The sequence below is a fragment of the Lingula anatina genome, chromosome 1 (assembly GCF_051362555.1).
Source record: "Lingula anatina isolate TDL-2025a chromosome 1, LinAna3.0, whole genome shotgun sequence".
Taxonomy (NCBI): Eukaryota; Metazoa; Brachiopoda; class Lingulata; order Lingulida; family Lingulidae; genus Lingula; species Lingula anatina.
The window spans coordinates 68,382,457-68,401,850 of record NC_141767.1 but is presented as its reverse complement, the minus strand read 5'-3'; the positions used below and the strand labels follow the sequence as shown (position 1 = coordinate 68,401,850).

Sequence of the window (19,394 nt, the reverse complement as noted above, 5' to 3'; positions counted from 1 at the left end):
TGTACTGCTGTTTGAAAAGCAGTATATGTTCCGATTAGATATGTTGAATATAACAATGTAGATGAAACTGAAAATTTACCTTATTTATTCCATTTCCAAATGTTATTAATTAATTAATTATCTATTTATTTATTTATTTATTTTGCAATTCAGTTGAGAGTGTAAAAAGATGACATGAACACAAAATAATGTTTTCTTTTAAATAAAATTTTATTCCGGCAAGTGAGATTCGTAAAATATATGAATTGTTAAGATAGAGTCTGTGTGAATTACACCTGAAAATATAAAGTTATCTGTCTGGAACCCCATAAATGTCTTTGTCTTAAAGTCTATCTATCTCTGTATATTTTAAAACACAATTACTGCCTGAAGTTAAAGGGACAAAAATAGGATCCATTCATTCTTGTACTAGTCCACACGTGTGAGAGTCCTACTGCATGTGCATACAGTATATAAGATACGTAATGATAAAATATAATCATAACTTGAGGATCATACCTGTGATACCGCCGCCAGATGTTTCAATCTTTACAAAGTAGCATTTTCTATTGAAAGGAAAATTCAACAATTTTTCTTCCCAGACCTGTCGTTCAGACATGTAAGTTTTGTGTGGTGTAAGTTTTTTTTTTCCTCGTACACAATAATTTTGCAAGCACAGGTCATAAATGTTGAAGGTCAAATCCAAGGTCATATTTGGCACCTCCACATATGACTTTCAGTTAAACTTCTATAGTAACTTTTCCCTATTTCGGTTTAGGAGATATTTCGCATTTCATTTAAAATGTAACTAGGACCTGCATTACAACCAGCGTCACACATAGGCAAATGCCCCTACAGGGCACAAGATCTAGGTGGTTTAAGTTGAGGTTAAATGTGACCTAATCCGATCCAAGAGATTAATACAAAGGTCCTTGTGGTCCGCAAGGAAAAGCGGTAACGGTGACTTACATCCGCCGACATGACGCGACACAGATAGGGACTAAAACTATGACTACCGCTAGATTTCACGCTGGAGGTACGTATGAATAAAAAACATATCTACAATATTTTGAAAAAATAATAACATGATTTATGGTACAAAACACAGATATATCCATATTTTACACCATTTACTCAAATTCATAACATGTTTCCCTGTGATTTCCATGGAGATCAAGTCACATCTTGCAGATGAAGCGAGATATCAGTTGAGAATATTACACTTACATGTATGTAGGCCTACTTAAAGCTTTCAGAAAAGGCCTTCCAGTTAATTATTTGGTCTTTCATGATATTTCACCTATAATGGAATGTTAAGAAAGAAAGAAATGCAACCAGTGTGCACTACTAGTTTGACAAAGTCGGATGCATTCTATAACAATCCAGATTTTATCCAATAAACATGTAGGAGGAAGATGGTCAACTGAAACAAAGAAAATGGCGGCAGGCTACGATTTCCGGTCGAGGTTGGTTCTTTACACTCCTGCACAGGTTGTTGAGGACATTGGTCCCTGTGAGTTGCATCTTTGTACACATGTCCGCCCCAACTTCCACATCGAGGAAAGTTTGCTGGAATCGATGGATACTCTGCAAAATCTCCAAACTTCAGCAACATGGCTTGACCCTGGGCTAGATGAGAGTCAACATGGCAGTGGAAGAACCAAAGACCTGTATGGAAATGAAATATATAACTTAATAAAACTACATCAATGTCTATTTGGTATTAGGTTATCATTTTTCTGTACCTTTTTCAGTGCATTACGGTATTTATGATATGTAAATGAGCACTAAATTCTGAGAGAAGTATTTAACGTAAACAGTCTATAGGCCTGCATTGATTACAGTATAAACCAAAGGACAAAACTTGAATATTGTCGTAGGTATACAACCCTGACAAGAATATTATGGGTCTTTTGTATTAATTATATAATATTTAATAATGGGTTTGGGTTATATACAAAGGAAAACTCCGTTTTCTTTTTTAATTTTAATATTTAACAATTACCTGGATTGTCGGTTCTGAATCGTATGATGGCATATCCTCCGTCAGGTACGTTTACTGTGTCACGGTAGCTAGGACTTATAAGTTTATATCTTAGATTGCCCTCCTCGTGAAGTTTCTTTACTTCTTCAACCGAAATAGAACTTCCGAGCTAGAATTGTAAATATCAAAGAAGACAGCTGCTGCTATCAGTTTTTCGTCAATTTATTTGCTCCAAACATGGTTATACACATCTATTTAAAGAAATAAATTAAAACGGTAATTATTAGGAAATATATAAACACGCACGAAAAATCAAATGTCAAATATTCACAGAAATTAGTCGAGTAAGCCTTTTACTGCTAATTTCATTTTACATTGAAGAGAACTAGGGAATACACATGCACTTACCTTTCCAATGCCTAGCACACGAAAATATGCACCATGCATATGGAGTGGATGCCCACTTTTGAACGGTCTACCCTCGTTGATCAGGATCATTTCCACAACCTGAAACATTTTGGAAACAATTATCCATTTAGGTACGCAAGTTATCTTCAGAATCCCCCCCCCCCCCCAAATAAATAAATAAATAAATAAATAAATAAATAAATAAATAAAGCAAAATTGAAAGTAAAAAAAGAGTTTAAATAGTTATTAAAAGACATTAAATCATGAGTTATTTTTAAATAAACCAATGACGTAAAGAAACGACATTTAAAATTCTCATCCCGTTGCTTTGAGCACAAAAGCATTTACATAGTATTGTTAAAAGTGGATAAAGAAAGGGTGGCTCAAGGTTAAAATTATGTTTTTACCTGATTAAGCCTGAATTCCACCATATGTGTACACTTGCAGAGATCGTCACCGCAGTTGGTGGTGTTAACTGTGGAGTGATTACAAAACCAGGCGGTATCAATGTCATCTGGTTGTGTCATGAGGGGCACAGGAGGGAACGCAAACGTTATCTTTAGTGTCTTTAAGGAAAAAAATGAACGGTATTTATGAAATAACTACCAGGGTTCCAGGAAAGTTATAACTTTGACAAACTTTGAGAGGGTGGAGTTCATGGAATGATATATTTTGAGCCTTAAACTTCTGATATGTGATCTTTAGACATCCACAGCGAGGATCGAAAGTCCGTGTATTTGTCCCTTACAGTAGGTCAATTTAAATGCTTTTATAACATTGGGAATTAACATGATATTCATAATTATATAATTCAGTGTAATATCCACAATTGGTATTGACAAATCAAACAAACAGCAGACAATGGCATGTGACACCTGCTCTTAAAGGCCCCGTCATACTAAAGGCGGAATGAGCAAGAATGCTCGGAAAGACAATTCTTTGTACGTTCCTGGATATTCGAAGAGCATTCTAAAATTTCTGAGTGCATTCCAAATATTTTACCCATTCCTGTGGCCGGCCCGAATGTTTTGCTCATGCTCAAAACTTCGAAGTGGACAAATATCGAATGGCATTCTAAGTGTATTCTAACTGCACTATGAGTGCATTCTAAATATTCTTGGGGCATTCCGACAGCATTTGAAACATTCTGGTCGCGTTCGAGGGAGAACCGAAATGCCAATACACTTCAAATCCTGCTAGAATGAGCCGGAATGCAACTCGAATGCATCTCGATTGCCGCCGAAATCCTATTTCAGCCAGCAATCGAACTACACTCATACGGCATTCGAAGTGTATTATAAATATTCTGACTGCATTATGACAGCATTATCGATATTCCTAGTTTTCCAACTACATTCGAGCTGCATTTGAGAGCTAATACAGCCGAAATGTGCACGAATCATTACAGGCGGATTCAAGCGAATTCTAATTCCACCGGCATTCTTACAAGAATTTAGGTCAATTTGAAATTTCTTCCCGAATGTAGTACGAATTTAGACAACTCTTCATTCCGGCTCATTCAGCTTGATTCCTGCTGATTGCGAATAAATGTGACGGGGCCTGATAAAGATGATAAAGCTAAAATTTTGAAATACTGGGTGATAATTATTTTGCGTATATACCTTTTCTTCGCTTATATCAACAGAAAGGATACATTGTCTAAAGCTGGTGTGTAATGTGCCTTGGCTGGAGTGAGCTCCTTCACGGGGTAGTAGACAAAATGGTTAAACTTTGTGTTGTCATTGTTCAGAAAGTCCATGCCTAAAATTACAAGAAGAAGTAAAGTCGATTTGACATGTACCTAATTATTCTACCATAAACTGCTAAATTATTTTACCGTCAAAACTGGTTCTTACGTTCTTAGTTTCAGATTCTCCAGACGATACAAATGGGCGCTGTTCCATGAAAAAAGTCTTAAAGTCAATTTATGATTTAGCCGACTAAGGTACGGTACGCCACATTATGTTCAACAGAAAAACCTTATATAGCATATTCTGCGTATGACGTATTGTTGTGTCAAATTGTCACGTTTTCTCCTAAATATCGTAATTTATCCTGATATTCTAATATGTTTTAACTAACCTTTGGCAGCCTAGCAGTTCGCAAAGCGTTCCAAGACCAATTTCACAAAGTCGACTTTGTATAGCCGGCTATTTAGATTTTTGTAGAGAAGCATATAAGCATTTCATGAAACAGAGCCCTGGCTAGCGATATTTCCCAAAGTCAAGACAAAAAGCAACGGAACAGATAGCACAGACACAATCAAAACACATTCGTGTCTCAAAATAAGTGACAGCAAAACTAGACTCGATCATACAGTAACTTGACTTACCAAGATAGTAATAGACATCTACCTTCTCATCGGTGAAATTATCGTTCTCAAAATTTTCCAACTCGTCAACGAGAATATCAAAGTCCGGTCCGTTAATTGCAATTGGGTTATCAGGCTCACTTGTGGTTGGATTCAAATACTGAAATGACAGATTTATATCAAATGTTCGATTTACCAGTAAATTGCTCATGTATTACTATGTTTGTTTTTCTTCGTTTAACTATTTTATTGTTTTCAACAATTTAACACCCCCCTGGCGACTTTTATATTGAAAAAAAGTCACATTTCATTGATAGATACGAAATAAGCCTCAAAACCTGAATTATGTAGTTAAAGAAACGAACCTCCAAATTAGTTTTTATATTTGTATTATGCAAATAATGCAAATAACTTGTAAGGTCCTGTAATCAAACTGGAAGAATTGCTCCGAAATTCTAGTTACATCTTGTGCAACAACAATGCCAGTGTATTATATTTGTAACACCTGTAGCACTATCAGACATCTGTAAAGAAGAGCTACCTTGATTGATCTATATTAAGGATGAATTGAAAACGGTGTATATTGATACACAAGTGAAAATAACCTTTCCGAGTCTGTTTGCCTTCCTGTCTTCCGTGGGGTATTCGTCAGCCGCGCCATCGTATCTTATCACTCCTAGGGCCACATGCCCTAAGAAACCACAATCTACCAAGCCTACCGCTTTCAACCAGTAATTTCCAACTGACTGATTGGCATGCAAGACGACGTCAAATCTTTCACCTGGAAGTAATTTGAAAACGAATAATAATTAATAATATACGTTTAACGTTCAATGTAGCCTCCTTTAGTTCAAGTGGTAGAATGAAGCGCATGCCATACTATGCATGTACTGCTGGAGGGTAAATTAACAATATCGACAAAGATATGTCCTGAACTGCCCATGTTAACATTTTATTGATTTTATTATTTAAACTCGGACGAACACAGCGCTTCGAATTATAGGTTAATTGTATTTGTATTGAATAATTTAATAATAATATTGTAATATAATACTTGTACATTGGTGTAGTACCACTTCACAGGAGAAATGCCCAGACAAATCTACTTCATAGGATAAAAAGCGACTTCATCACCAAGTAAGATATTGCCTGCTACCTCATAGGATAATGGCGATGAAGTGTTTTTGAAAAAAACATACTTTTATACTGTAAAAAATTATCCAACATTGATAAACAGTACGTTTCAATTATATTTACGAATATTTCTGTATAAACATTAGTACTTTGGGGTGTATGTCTTGAGCAATATTAAAATACTCGGACATATGCAGGCGGACCCAGGATTTCTGAAAGGGGGGACCATAGGCGTTCAAAGTAGGGGGGGGCATACACGGCAGAGTATCGGTAGGCTGTTGGATTACAAGATGAATAAATAATTAAATATTAGGGTATAATAAAATCACTGAAGTGACATACTGGTACATGCCAATCGCCTTTATCAAGTCGCGTCGCACTTTAAAAAGACTAATTTCCATGATTATAATTATAACTATTTTATCTAAAAATTCAAGAAGAAATTATATTTATAACGATTATATGTTTGGATACAAATGTCCCATAAAGTGGTTTATATCGCGAAGTCGCATTCATGAGGGTCCTTTTTTTTTAACGAATGAAGTCGCCTATCATCATGAAGTAGTAATGCTTATCCTATGAAGTGGTGAAATGCTTTGCGTGATTATAGATACTGTTAGAGTTGATATTTCTTATAAATCACCATTACTTCCCTTGTTAACATTTTGTTAATTGCAAAAAGTCACGTCGCTTTACAAAAAGTTAATAACAATGCATAAATACCTGGTGTTATTCCAAATACATCGATCTCCAAGGGCTTCACAGCAACACCATCGGCAGCAATGACAGTCAAGTTGTGGGCGTCAACCGACACTTTAAAATTGCATGACATGTGACCAGCGTTGATGAAGCGAAAGCGGTATCGATTACCCTGGGTCACGTGAAAGACTTCTAGAGGGGGTCTTGCCGTGATGTTAGGATTGGAACTCAGTTTCACTTCGTAGTTATCAGACTTCCCGTTTAACATTAACGAAAGTGGAAGAAAGACATCAAACCTGTATGAAAGAGAAGATTTCACTTTACTATTTGAGAATCACTCAGGTTCATTATCAAAAATAAATGATCACTTATTACAAAATCATAATTTTCATCATCAACAATTAAATTTGATTGTTTGCAGACAGAAAAAAAACATAAAGCTGACATCTCTGTTCACTGGTATCAATTCAAAAAAGCACTAGGAAGACCCCTGGTGGAGGGATATTACCACAACACACTGAGAAGGTGGAGGGATATCTATAACAACACTCGGAATTATCCCTAATGGACAGATATCAACAACAACAACAACACTGGGAAGACCCCTGGTGGACAGATTTCAGCACAACACTTGAAAAACCCCTGGTGGAGGGATATCCACACAACACTGGGGAGACCCCTGCTGGGCGGATATCAACACAACACTGGGAAGTCCCCTGGTGGAGGGATATCATACAACACTGGGAAGACCCCTGGTTGACAGATTTTAACACAACACTTGAAAAACCCCTGGTGGGGGATATCAACACAGCACTGGGAAGACCCCTGCTGGGCGGATATCAACACAACACTGGGAAGACCCCTGGTGGAGGGATATCTATAACTTACATTACTGGGAAGATCCCTTGTTTAGGGATATCAACAACGACACTCACTTGTGATGCATCAAATGGACAAAACGTGCATTTGATGGCTCTGGAAACCAGTCTGCCAGCTGAACCACGTGACTAGGAAGATCCTCGTCGTACAGGGTCCTATGTGGTTCATCTTCCGGTGGTTTGCGAACTATTAACGCACCAAACAGGCCGTCCGCGATCTGCGAGCCAATGTGGGAATGATAGAAATGGGTCCCAGCTGGGCTGGCTTTAAACGTGTACCTGTATTAGAGTAGACTTCTGCTTAAGTACTACGGCTGTCAATCTTTCTCTTTCTCCCCCTCCCCTCCCCCCCAAAAAAAATTAAAATAAATGAATAAATAAATGAATAAAAAAGATAAAGAAAAAGAAAAAAGTTTTCTTACATTTTGATGAAATAAAGACATTTTGGTGGGAAAAGTGCAATAAACGGAGTAAACGGCGTTTTACCCTACTGTCCAATGTTAATGATTTCGTTCTGCCATTTAAATAAAATCCATGTTTCTTTACTTTAAGTTTGATTTTTGTAATAATATATCAAGTGATTTTTTAAAGATGGAAGCCATCTATGAAGGTCCACGTGGTCCGATGGCAACCACAGATTCCAGAATAATTGCGATAACCGACGTTCATATGATAATTTTTTTTTATGAGTTGTTTACAATGTATTTGTTGTGAAATATGAATGTCATACAAAGAGTTGTTATGTCTTTAAAGATGGCATGTTTAAAATATTTGCACTTCATTTGTTGTAAAAGATCGAATAAATATCTGTAGGGGCCAGAAATAGTTTGAAAAAAAAAATCATATTTAGATATCGGAGTTTCAATGAATCACGTCGAAAGAGCAAAAACATTCTTTCACTAGTATCAACAGAAACAATTCCAAGATGACCTGTTAGAATTATCCTGCAAACATTCGCTTTGACGGGGTAAACATTGGCCTGCGACACAATTAAATGTCAGTGTTTGGGCATACCATGTCAAGCCAAGAATAATGTACATGTAAGTTGGTAACGTGAGGTTATACATTGTACCCATGCACAAGCCTTCACACTCTTGCTAAGTGAAATCCACATTCGTGTCCAGGCATAAGAATAATAGTCTTACTTCTAAAAAAGAAATAACTGGAATGCGTTTGTAATGCTGTTGTGCAAATGAGCAGGTCATATTAAATGACTTGTGTTTGCCTTAAATGTAGCAACTTTTTGTCAACTTTAGTATACCTTAGGCCCAATGTGGTATACTTTGTATGCTAAGCACTGACATTTCCTTTTGGCATAACTTATGATTGTAACAAGAGACCTTTTGTGCAATATTAAGTCACCAGAGAGGTTCATGCCTTAAAGCTAGATGGATGTAATAAAAGAGTGTTCTACTCTGAGTCGGATCATCAATGCATGTTTACTGACCCAAACGCTGATGGATGGGAAATAAAATATGGCAAAAAAAGGAGAAGCTTCCTTACGAAAGGGATTGAAAAGACACAAAAATTAGAAGAAGAATAATGTCTGAGATCCTTATACCAACCCATGTACATGTGCAGAAAACAAATAAAATATTGAGACACAATGATACACGTAGACATTGATTTCTTACAACATTTGGGTGACTTCCTTAAATATGAATGATAACAGCTGCTGCCACTTTTGCCATATTTTTGCGATAGATTTGAATAAAAATAATAAAAAGGACCTTAATACAATATACTTCGCAAAAAGGCTATCAACATTACATTTTAATGTGTCTAACATCCCCGTAGCGTACCTGAAAGTTGTGAACTGTGGAATGGGGCACTGTGTTATCATACTGACTCCGTCCATGTACGGTGTCCCCATCTGGTGGATACCGTGCCAATGTATCACTGTACTTTCACCGTCCTCAAGTTCATTCTTTACATTCACCACCAAGGTATCACCCTCACAAACCTGGATGACAATCACATATGTTTTGATTAATTTACAATAAACACATCATAAAGCCAATGTACTGACAGGTCCCTAAATATTGATAATTTGGATAACTGATTCTACGTCCTTTTTGTATGATGTGTTGTTAACGCATTTGTTTTCTAAATATGTGAAATACTTTGTCTTACCTCTATCATTGGCCCTGGTATCTGTCTATTGACCGCAATGACAGCTCGCATATGTCCATCAGCGGCTATACAATGGGGGCGGTGGCAGTCCGTCAAGTTGAATGGACAGTCGTAGCAAGCCTAGAATGTATCGTAACATTCGGTTTGTACATTTTGGAAGAATTTTTATAAGCAACGAATAATAATAGTGTGTCATTTACTTAGCACAATGAGTTATACGTGGAAAACTGAACTCTCTCTATATATTCATGTTTGTCTCGTTTGTTTAAATCCTCTCTAAATACACGTGTTTGTTTCATTCGTTTTAATCCACCTATTTTTCCAAGCAGAAATCTTGTAGAGATATATGTTTTGACCTTATTGAATAATGAAAGTGTTTTCATTAAATGAATAAATGGCTGATCACAATAGACAACAGAATATGTATAATCTTTGGGACCATTCCCACATATATTTGGATCGATCTATCTCCCTGGGGAGTCTGCCTAAATTGCTGTCAATTAACCGATCTAGGCATGGGAACCCAGTCTTTGAATGCAGTCCAAAAAGAGGAGAAAAGATGTCATTAAAAAACATCAAGATTCTGTATCACAGCCATTTTCAATCGCTATGTCGTTAGGTTTGTATTTTAACGCCATGTGGCTGTTTTGGGGACTGAGATATCACTAAACCAAAAATGATACCTCTCCTCTTCAAACGCAGTTCTTGCGTATTACCAGACTGCAGAAAAGGACTTTTAGTAAAAAATGCATCTGTGACGTAAACAAAATCAATTCTTTATTCATTGGTGCATGGCGGTAGAGGTATTACTGACAGATGTAAAGGAGAAAAGTATAAATAAAATCATACTTATTTCCGTAAGTATACGAAAATTTCCGATGCCACCTGGAAAATCTACCCTGTGCTGAATAGGGTCACTTAAAAATGGCGTTAAGGGATTCATACCTGTGTATGACGTGGCTTTATGGTCGGACGTCCTTTGTATTGTATGTAAATGTTGGAATTTCGTTCGACCCTTAATTTACTCAATTCTAGTCAATTTGAACTTTCTGGTACAATCTCGTAATATTTAAATTTTATTATTCATTCTACCTTGGATAGCGTAAGATACCACTCGACGGTGAAATTGTACTCGCAGGTCTTGTGGACATTTCGCTGACAAACTCGAGCACACTCGTGGCGATCTGTAAAATAATTAAAAATTATGTAAGCCCAAGATTGTTAAACAGCTCATGGTAGAGGTAAAATGAGTTTTATGAAATGGGCGCCAGAGTGTCCTAAAAAGAGAAAAGACAAAAAGGTCAGAAGAAGGGATATAAACTTAGATCAATTTTGAAACGCATCTTTATTGTGTACATTTTTTGTTTAAAAAAACAAGCTTTCAAAACTCACTCAAAGTGTAATTTTAATGTAAATAAAAAGGGACCCCAACGCGAACATAATCATTAAAATAACTTCCATCAAATTCATAAAATTTTATGGCAAAACGGTTGAGGTAGAAATGTCATCCAGTTCAGAATGTAAACCGTTGTAAACTTTTTGAGCGGTTGACGCGTTAATACTACCGGTTCTTAACAGATTCGTGGTCCAAATAAGTCGCTATGAGAAAATCCAACGCAGACAACAACAACAATTTCAGTCATTTAATGTTCACTCGTTGCTTGCCCCGGTACAATTCTGACGATCTGGGAAATCCCACTCTTTAATCTCAAGCCAAGTCAAAGGTTGGATTCTTCAACTTCTTACTCAGATTAACAAACAAGACGGCTTTACTTTTTAGACTTTATTCTACGTGCTAAGTATTACGGAGAAATGCGTTGCGAAAAAACTTCAAACAAAGACGTTACCTGAAGTGACTGCAAATGCTCGTGAATTATTAAATGTCCCCGACAATCAGTAACATCATTTAAAACCTGAATTCACGAGAATGTGTCACACATTTTGAGCAACAGTATGTATTTAACATAACATGTAACCATATAAAGGGCTTTTGAAAAAAATGGTTGATGTACTAACTAAAACTTTGGGATGACCTACAGTTTTTGTAAAGTAGTAGTAGTTTATTTCCGTGTAGGTGTGGCAACATAAACAAGATGGCACTTCAAACACTTTTCTTATGACCCAAAAAGTAAAATCTACATTTTCTTCACGAATTCAACAAATTTCCACACATGGCAACCCTTTGGTCTATTCATGTAATTATGTAACATGTAATGGAACAGCCCTTCAGATTACATAAACGTTACGTTAAGAAATGACTTACAACTGTAATAAAAACTACTCATATCACATTAAAAACCCCATTGTTTTCTACGTGACTCAGCTTCATTTACGCCGACTTACCTGCTTGGGTCGCTGAAAATACGATGATACTAAAAAGCAAGATCATCAAACGCTGCGCCGTAAAGTTTGCACCGTCCATGATGTTCCTAAATACCCTTGTATGAACTGTGTGACAGATGACCTTAACAAATCTTAGTTGAAGTGTTGATTTATTTTAGCGCCTTTAAAAATAAATTATCCCTCTTACAAAAAATTGAATTGTGTTTAAACCACGGCTAGCGCGTAGAACAAAAGACTCGGTCGTGCTGTATTCGACATACAAGCATGTTCCGTACGAGTGCGTTCCACGGTCTTGTAAAGACTGTATCCTAATTAGGGTATTTGAAAATACATTCCACGGGGCTGATATCAAAACAACTAACAGACCAAGAAGTTATAAAGAGAGTATTGTCTCTGTTAATACACACGCAACCACAAACCATTCACGCAAATGAAAATGATTGGACGGTGACCGCAATTAGGCAGTAAAGTCCATTCTTTGACCTCACCTTATGCGCGGTGATATCAGCGTGTTCTATTCAAAGTTAGGGGGTTTGGGTGTGGAACATGCACGATTTCCCTTTGTATGTATGGGAAATAATGCACTGTTACCCCCTCGCCCCTCGTGTATATCGGGCTCGTGGACAGTGCATAATTTAGTACTTCATTAAAACTGAAACCCACCATTGTTACATTGGATAACTCTGAACAGATAACAGATATCCGAGAAATCTAAGCAAATTGTACCTTAATTACATACTCGGAGTGCCACTCCGGTGGTTCCGAGGCTTGGGACGGCCAGGCTCTCTATAGTGGACAGAATCACTTATTAGCATAATTATTCATGACTTACCTGGTGGAGGAAATAGATAAAGCACTTAGATATTTTAATTACATTTTCATAGGGTATATTAACCGGGATATTTTCCCTCATGATAATTGAAGTGAAACTACTAGGGTATATGTAGTATCCAAGGACGGTATGAACCGTCCAAAATGACTACTGAATTTCAGTGTAACAATTAACAAGTCTATGGGCTCCGACATCACTCCAGATCCGAATCAGTCCGGATCCTTCACTTTACGTGCACAGAGAAGCATAAAAGAACAACCTCACATCTTCAGTCTCAAGTCTAAAAATGTCTTTATTATGTACAACATTCAAATTTTATACACGTTTTCTACAGGGAATCTATGCGTGCAAGCAACTGCTACTTATTTGCATACTAATTGTTGTGCAATATTTACCTCCGCCAAGGAGGTTATGTTTTTACCAGTTTCCTTGTTTGTTTGTCTGTCATCAACATAACTAAAAAAAGTTATGGACCGATTTTGGTGAAATTTTCAGGAACTGTCAGAAGTGGGCCAAGGATCAGATGATTAGTTTTTGGTGGTGATCCGGATCAATAATCAATCAATAATCAATAAAAATAAAAAATTGCTGCCTTGGCGGAGGTCTGCGCTCTCGGAGTGCTTTTCTAGTAACGGGTGATATGCATCTGTCTCAGCATACCTATAGGCCTCTACAGCGAATACTAATTATGTATACAGAACAGACGCAAATTACATATTAACATGTTGACTACTATGATAATGCAATGTGAAATTAGTGCGGGATTCCACAATGTATGGACGCCGTGCCAGACTGCCACTCACTAAGCTCTTAACAGCTTCGCCTGTGACCAACCCACTGAACGGACTGTTACAAGATATGACCGAAGCAATACAGACAGCCAAGATTAACATAGAAAATTTTAAAAAATACAACAGAAGATGCCTGAATGCATGAACTTTTGTTGATACCGTCATACTGAAGGCACAGGGACGTCTTAGGTTCAACAACAGTTGGGACCCTCAGTACAAGATCATAAGTACGCGTGGCAAGGTCTACAAGATACGTCATCAACAGACAGGAAAGGTGCTAACTGTTAATTGCAACAAGCTCCACCTGGTGGATCCAAATATAGTTTGGGATGACGTCAGAAAAAGACCATTTAGGCACCGTTCACATGAAAAATCTAAATTCTAAAAATCCAAAAATCCATTGGCGGTATCTAGTGATCACGGTCTGTGCCCCGAATACCCGCGGCGTAATTAACTAGCAGAGCGAGGGAGTTACTTCCAAAGCTGTAATTAATTCTCGGCTGCGCTCGGAGGAGATTCTGACATCTTGACGCATGCGCAGTAGTTTCTCTAAACTGTGGAGTTCATCAGATGGCCCAACCCCAACTAAGACTATTCACCATCAAAGAGAAGATAAAAGATGAAAGGGACCAAGAGGATATTAAAGAGGAGTCAGACAGTGACCCCATCACTTCAAACTCATATTCTGAAGAGAGTGAAGAAGACTTAGCGTGGGAAACATCTGCTGATACTAATCTTTACAGAGAGGTGAACCACAGTTACAACACACGGTACGGAAAACTTGCTGCAGAATGGATCGAACAAGAAGCAAACCGAGACAGCAAAATCCCTAACCTTCACGACATCAAGCAGAAACGGCGAATGTTTCATCCCAGTGGGGACCAAGTATCGACACATGGACGAGGCTATGGCGTTAGCTTTGCTATACTACTCCTTATGGTAGCCGTGACGATGAGTGCGGTAGATATTGCTCCACTTAAAGATGGACTTTTGATTACCGACAGGGAACCCATAAGAATACAAACTGCTGAATGGACCTTGCTGATTGTCGTAGATAGGCCCGGATTCGATTAGCCTGTCAACAATACCTTGAACTATTTAAAGAAAAGAATCGCTGAAATGTACACTGATGGGTGGATCCAACCAACTGACCTTACGCAATTTCTCATGCGCATAAGTAAAGCAACTGTACGCATGACAACCAATGCTAATTACCACCTAAACCTGCCCTATGTTACGGATCCTCGTCTTAATTCGCATGATCACCGAACGAAGCGTGGACTCTTTAATTTTGGTGCAGTCATTGGACGTTCTCATTTTGGACTTGATGAAGATGTTGAAAAAGTTAAGTCAATCATTGAGAGCACACGAAAGAATCAACGAGTATTATAGACTATTATTACATCGTGTCTACAAACCAGTATCCGTCCTGAACCGAACCATCAGCGCTGCAAATCAGGGATATAGAAGAATTGATGACATTTCTTCATATCTGAACTTTGCAGTCACGCTTCGTTTTGATGACCTCGGCAAATTACCCAATTATACCAAAATCGCGCTGAACGGAATGTGGACCATCTACCATATTGACCGTGCCATTCACTCCTTTGAAGAATTAGTAAGCGACTACCGCATCATATTTGACAAGTACAATCGTCAAAAGGCTAGTCTCCAACTTGGAAGGTTGACAGAAGAGCTCCTGCCGCCATTCAAGTTGAGGGAAATCTTGAGCCAGGCAGCGGACGATGCCACGGAGGTGGTGGAACCGCTGCAGTGGTATTATGCGAACACGTGAGAGTAACACCCATATGGGGAGACAAGACACTAAGCTACCGGGTAAGGTTACCCTTGATTGGTCTAGATGAGGCGACCAGGTTCAGCATCAGGGCGTTCCATACAATAGCACGGGTTTTGCCGGCTGCCTGCTCTTAGAAAGTCAAGAAGAGGGAATGGGGGCGAAAACCGGTAACATGTTTAATCCGAATAGCTGCCTAGGATGGAAGCCCTTGGTGTGTAGAACCGGCGCCATCTTCAGTCGCGGAACAGAGTTATGTTCCAGGGTGGCTATCACCGGCGAACATGCCCAGGGAGGTGCATGTTAGGTTGAGCTGACCTCCGGTGAGATGATCTCCAGAGCCACGGAAGTAGCACTTGGAGAATATGTATTGGAAACCTGAGGCGAAAAAGTGGCAAAGCGCTGTCACCACGCCAAGCCAACCTACTATTCATTGACAGCAGGGACATACTTGGTCACTGTGCCGGCTCAATGCACCATGACTAGTAGAAACTTCACTCTTCCAGGGATCACAGAGCGTGTTGGACATACGTTGATTAAAACGCAACTGGTGAACGACATCCAACCCCTCAATGTCCGACGACTGATACCACCTTCAGCAGTAGCAAAGCGTCTAATGAGTATAAATTTTCAAAATTAAGACCCGATTGCGCACATCCGCCTCGCTCCGTTAAAGGAACCTGAGGATGATTTCTGGACTGCTCTCACCAGTGGCTCCGCTAAGTCTTATGGGATAGGAACGGTTGTTGGAATTATAGTTTTCGTTGTCGCTATATATAGGGGGTTGACATAAGTATTGCAACACCTGTGTAAATATTGCTCTATGTGACATGGGGAGAATCAGCGTGTTTTTCGGTTTATTGCTCACTTTACCAGTGATGAGTTCTCATCCATGTGTGCTATAAACGGTGCCTCCGAAGGTAAAAGGCCCTTCTAGCTGTCACGTTGCCGCCATGTTGAAGGTACGGGAGGTCACAAAAGAAGAAAGAAATCAAATTGTTTCTCAGAGGGAGGAGGGAATCAATTTAACCCAGATAGCTGCCAGATATGGTGTATCTCGCCAGACTGTGTATAGGGTTTGCAGAAGAATGGAGGACACTGTTGATGCCCATAAATTACACCGAAGTGGCCGCCCAAGGAAGGTTTATGCCAGATACGTCAGGCGCCTTTTTATGCTGTCAAGGATTAGGAGGTATGAGCCGTGCAGGAAATTAACGTTGCAGTGGTCGGGCAGTTTGCAGGTTGGGGTTAGCAAAAGAACTGTACAAAGAAGGTTCCATGCTTCAGGTATACACAGCCGGGTTTCGAAGAGGAAGCCACTCATTACCTTGGTAAACAGAGCTGCAAGAACCATTACCTGGACAGTGGGTCAGAATTGGTGCCATTTGGTTTTTTCTGACAAGTCCATATTCACAGTTAACAGCGTGGGTGGACAAGTGAGGGTATGATGAACATCATCCACTTGTCATCTGCCAGAGAATATGCATTTCCTCACTAGACAGTCCACTTCAATAATGGTAAGGGGGTGCATTGATTTCTACGGTATTGGTGAGCTGGTGTTGATAAATGGAAACGTGAACACAAGCGAGACATTGAAATTCTCGACAAGCACCTTTTAGCATAGGTATAAACATCTTTGGGTACAGAGCCATCCGCTTATATTTCAATATGATAACGCTACACCACACAGGGCCAGGGCAGTACAAGAGTGGCTGTACCAGCATCGTATCAACAAGTGGACTGGCCTGTCCAATCACCAGACACAAACCCCATTGAAAACCTGTGGCAAGATATTGGAAATCAAGTGGCAAATGATCGCCCCAGAAACGCTCTAATCCAAAATGTCTTCCGAACCTGGGTCAACATAGCCCCCAGAAGATTAATGAACCTTTATCAGTCTATGCCTAAAATGAAGATACTCACTTGACACAATCAGTTTTCACAATTCAGTTTTCAAAAACTAACAAATCCAGCTATTTCCCTTGTCAACCCCCCCCCCCCCCCTGTAAATACTGTTAACACGCTTTGTACAAAATCTACAACAATCTCCACGGGGCCTTCACATTGCTTACGCATGTGCACTATTGAAGTTGAGGCCATGCCTCTCCGTTTGTACTGATATCCCGCAAACACACGATCTCTCTTTTCTAGTGATACGGGCACACCGACCCAGTCTCCATAGCCAGGTTGTGTGGCGAAGAGCGGAGACGTCTGAAAGTTAGCCTCTTAGAGTGCATTCCCAGAGATTTAGATCATCTATCCGGATCGACCTAACTCCCTGGGGGTTCACGCTAAATTGCAGTCAGCCGAGCGCGCACGACAGTTAATTACCCCCTTACAGCTTTTAGTAGGCGGGACAGACGCTTAAGCCGGCTAAGCTGACAGTAATCTAGTGAGATTGATCGATCGAAAATCTGTGGGAATGGTGTCTTATACTCCGGAATATTGGTGGTTTGCTTTCAAACACCATGAGCTAACAAATGAGGATTTATTGTCTGTCGATAAGCAATAAACTTGGAAACTTGGGTCCAGTTTTTAATGAAATTGTTTCTTTTAATTTCATTTCCCACTCTACCATTGCAGATTCCAATACACTAGTTATATATAGCTTTTATCTTACTAGTTACACAGAGGTTATTTACAAAATATAAACTCCCTCCTATGAGAAATGCGCCCTTTGGGCTGCTCTAACACGGAATCTTAACATTGGCAAGATCGTCGGTAAAAATGCCACTTCAAACACTTTTCTTATGACCCAATAAAGGAAAATCTATATTTTTGTTCACGAATGCAACAATCTTATTTTTGCATTATTTTAAAGTGACGTCGTACTATTAGTTTTAAGTTGTTTTATTATGCGAATGCAACAATCTTATTTTTGCATTATTTTAAAGTGACGTCGTACTATTAGTTGTAAGTTGTTTTATTATGCTCTTTTAAAAATCTTGTATATAATCTTGTACCCAATAAAGTCATTCAAATCAAATCAAATCAAATTTCCACACATGGCAACCCTTTTGTCTATATATGTGACATGTTATGGAACAGCCCTTCATATTACATAAACGTTATGTTAAGAAATGACTTACAACTGTAATTAAAACTACTCATATCACATTAAAAACACCATTGTTTTCTACGTGACTCAACGTCATTTACGTCGACTTACCTGCTTGGGTCGCTGAAAATACGATGATGCTAAAAAACAAGAAGAGCAAACGCTGCGCCGTAAAGTTTGCACCGTCCATGATGTTCCTAAATACCCTTGTATGAACTGTGTGACAGATGACCTGAACAAATCTTAGTTGAAGTGTTGATTTTTTGGGCGCCTTTAAAAATACCAGTATATAATCCCTCTTACAAAAGATTGAGTTGTGTATACATACCCAGCAGGCAAACGACATTGATTCTACGTTGATTCAACGTTGATCCACCAAAATTAACGTTGATTCAAAGGTGAATCAATGTCGTTTGTCTGCTGGGTAGGCATTCTTTTATTAGGCCAGGCAAGTTTTCACCTGCACGTTCAACGACAAAATACGAAAGCGATGTCTTAAGGACAGCTACTACATGTAGTCTCACGCGTCGACCCAAATGAGCTGTGTCGTTCCCCAACGTTTATAAAAATACAAGCAAGCGATAAACCTGGTCAAAATGTCTCTTTCTGGCAATGATGACACCGTTATCCTCAAACAAGGTTATGCAGAAAAAAACAAACAAACAAACATACAAACAGTATGATGGATCCCAGCAGGCATAGTTGCGTTGGATCAACGTTGAAAACAGGTTGATACGTTGAATTGCCGTTGATCTACCTAAATTCAACGTCAAATCAATGTTGATCCAGCCACGTCGAAACACTGTGACGTTGACTCAACGTTGTATTTTGGTTAATGACACAACCTTGCAGTTATGGATTGTAATTTAAAATATTAATTATTGAAAACGTGATACTTTGTTTATCAATACTGTAACTAAATTTATCAAAATAATAACAAAATGGTTTTAAAGTAAAATTGACAGTTGTTTTGTGTGTAGTGAACTAGTGAATTTTCTTAACTTGTTATTCAGAAATACATTCCAATAAACTGAATTGCTTGCAAGGTC

General features: G+C 38.6%; 1 protein-coding gene across 2 annotated transcripts; it reads right to left on the bottom strand.

The window, feature by feature from the left end:
* Positions 1 to 186: 186 nt before the first annotated feature.
* LOC106162544 (multicopper oxidase 3) lies at positions 187 to 18,550 on the bottom strand. 2 transcript variants are annotated; one of them, XM_087002726.1, is made up of 13 exons: positions 18,457 to 18,550; positions 10,619 to 10,710; positions 9,527 to 9,646; positions 9,196 to 9,356; positions 7,451 to 7,672; positions 6,540 to 6,811; positions 5,288 to 5,463; positions 4,704 to 4,842; positions 4,026 to 4,132; positions 2,779 to 2,928; positions 2,372 to 2,470; positions 1,985 to 2,132; positions 187 to 1,647 (listed from the first exon to the last, which is right to left on the bottom strand). In XM_087002726.1, the coding sequence occupies exons 1-13, from the start codon at positions 18,533 to 18,535 to the stop codon at positions 1,352 to 1,354; spliced, it is 2,061 nt and encodes a 686-aa protein (XP_086858852.1). In that variant the 5' UTR covers positions 18,536 to 18,550; the 3' UTR covers positions 187 to 1,351. The 2 variants fall into 2 exon arrangements, with proteins under 2 accessions (XP_086858852.1, XP_086858854.1); XM_087002728.1 differs by lacking the exon at positions 18,457 to 18,550 and adding an exon at positions 11,870 to 12,230.
* Positions 18,551 to 19,394: the final 844 nt, after the last annotated feature.

What these genes read in the sequence shown, in the direction of transcription:
- LOC106162544 (XM_087002726.1), bottom strand. Translation starts at nt 18,535, where the DNA reads ATGGACGGTGCAAACTTTACGGCGCAGCGTTTGCTCTTCTTGTTTTTT. An exon ending in ATTTTCAGCGACCCAAGCAG is followed by an intron (nt 10,711 to 18,456) that starts GTAAGTCGACGT and finishes ATTATTTTACAG; the next exon opens with ATCGCCACGAGTGTGCTCGA. An exon ending in TGGAATTCAGGCTTAATCAG is followed by an intron (nt 2,471 to 2,778) that starts GTAAAAACATAA and finishes AAAATGTTTCAG; the next exon opens with GTTGTGGAAATGATCCTGAT.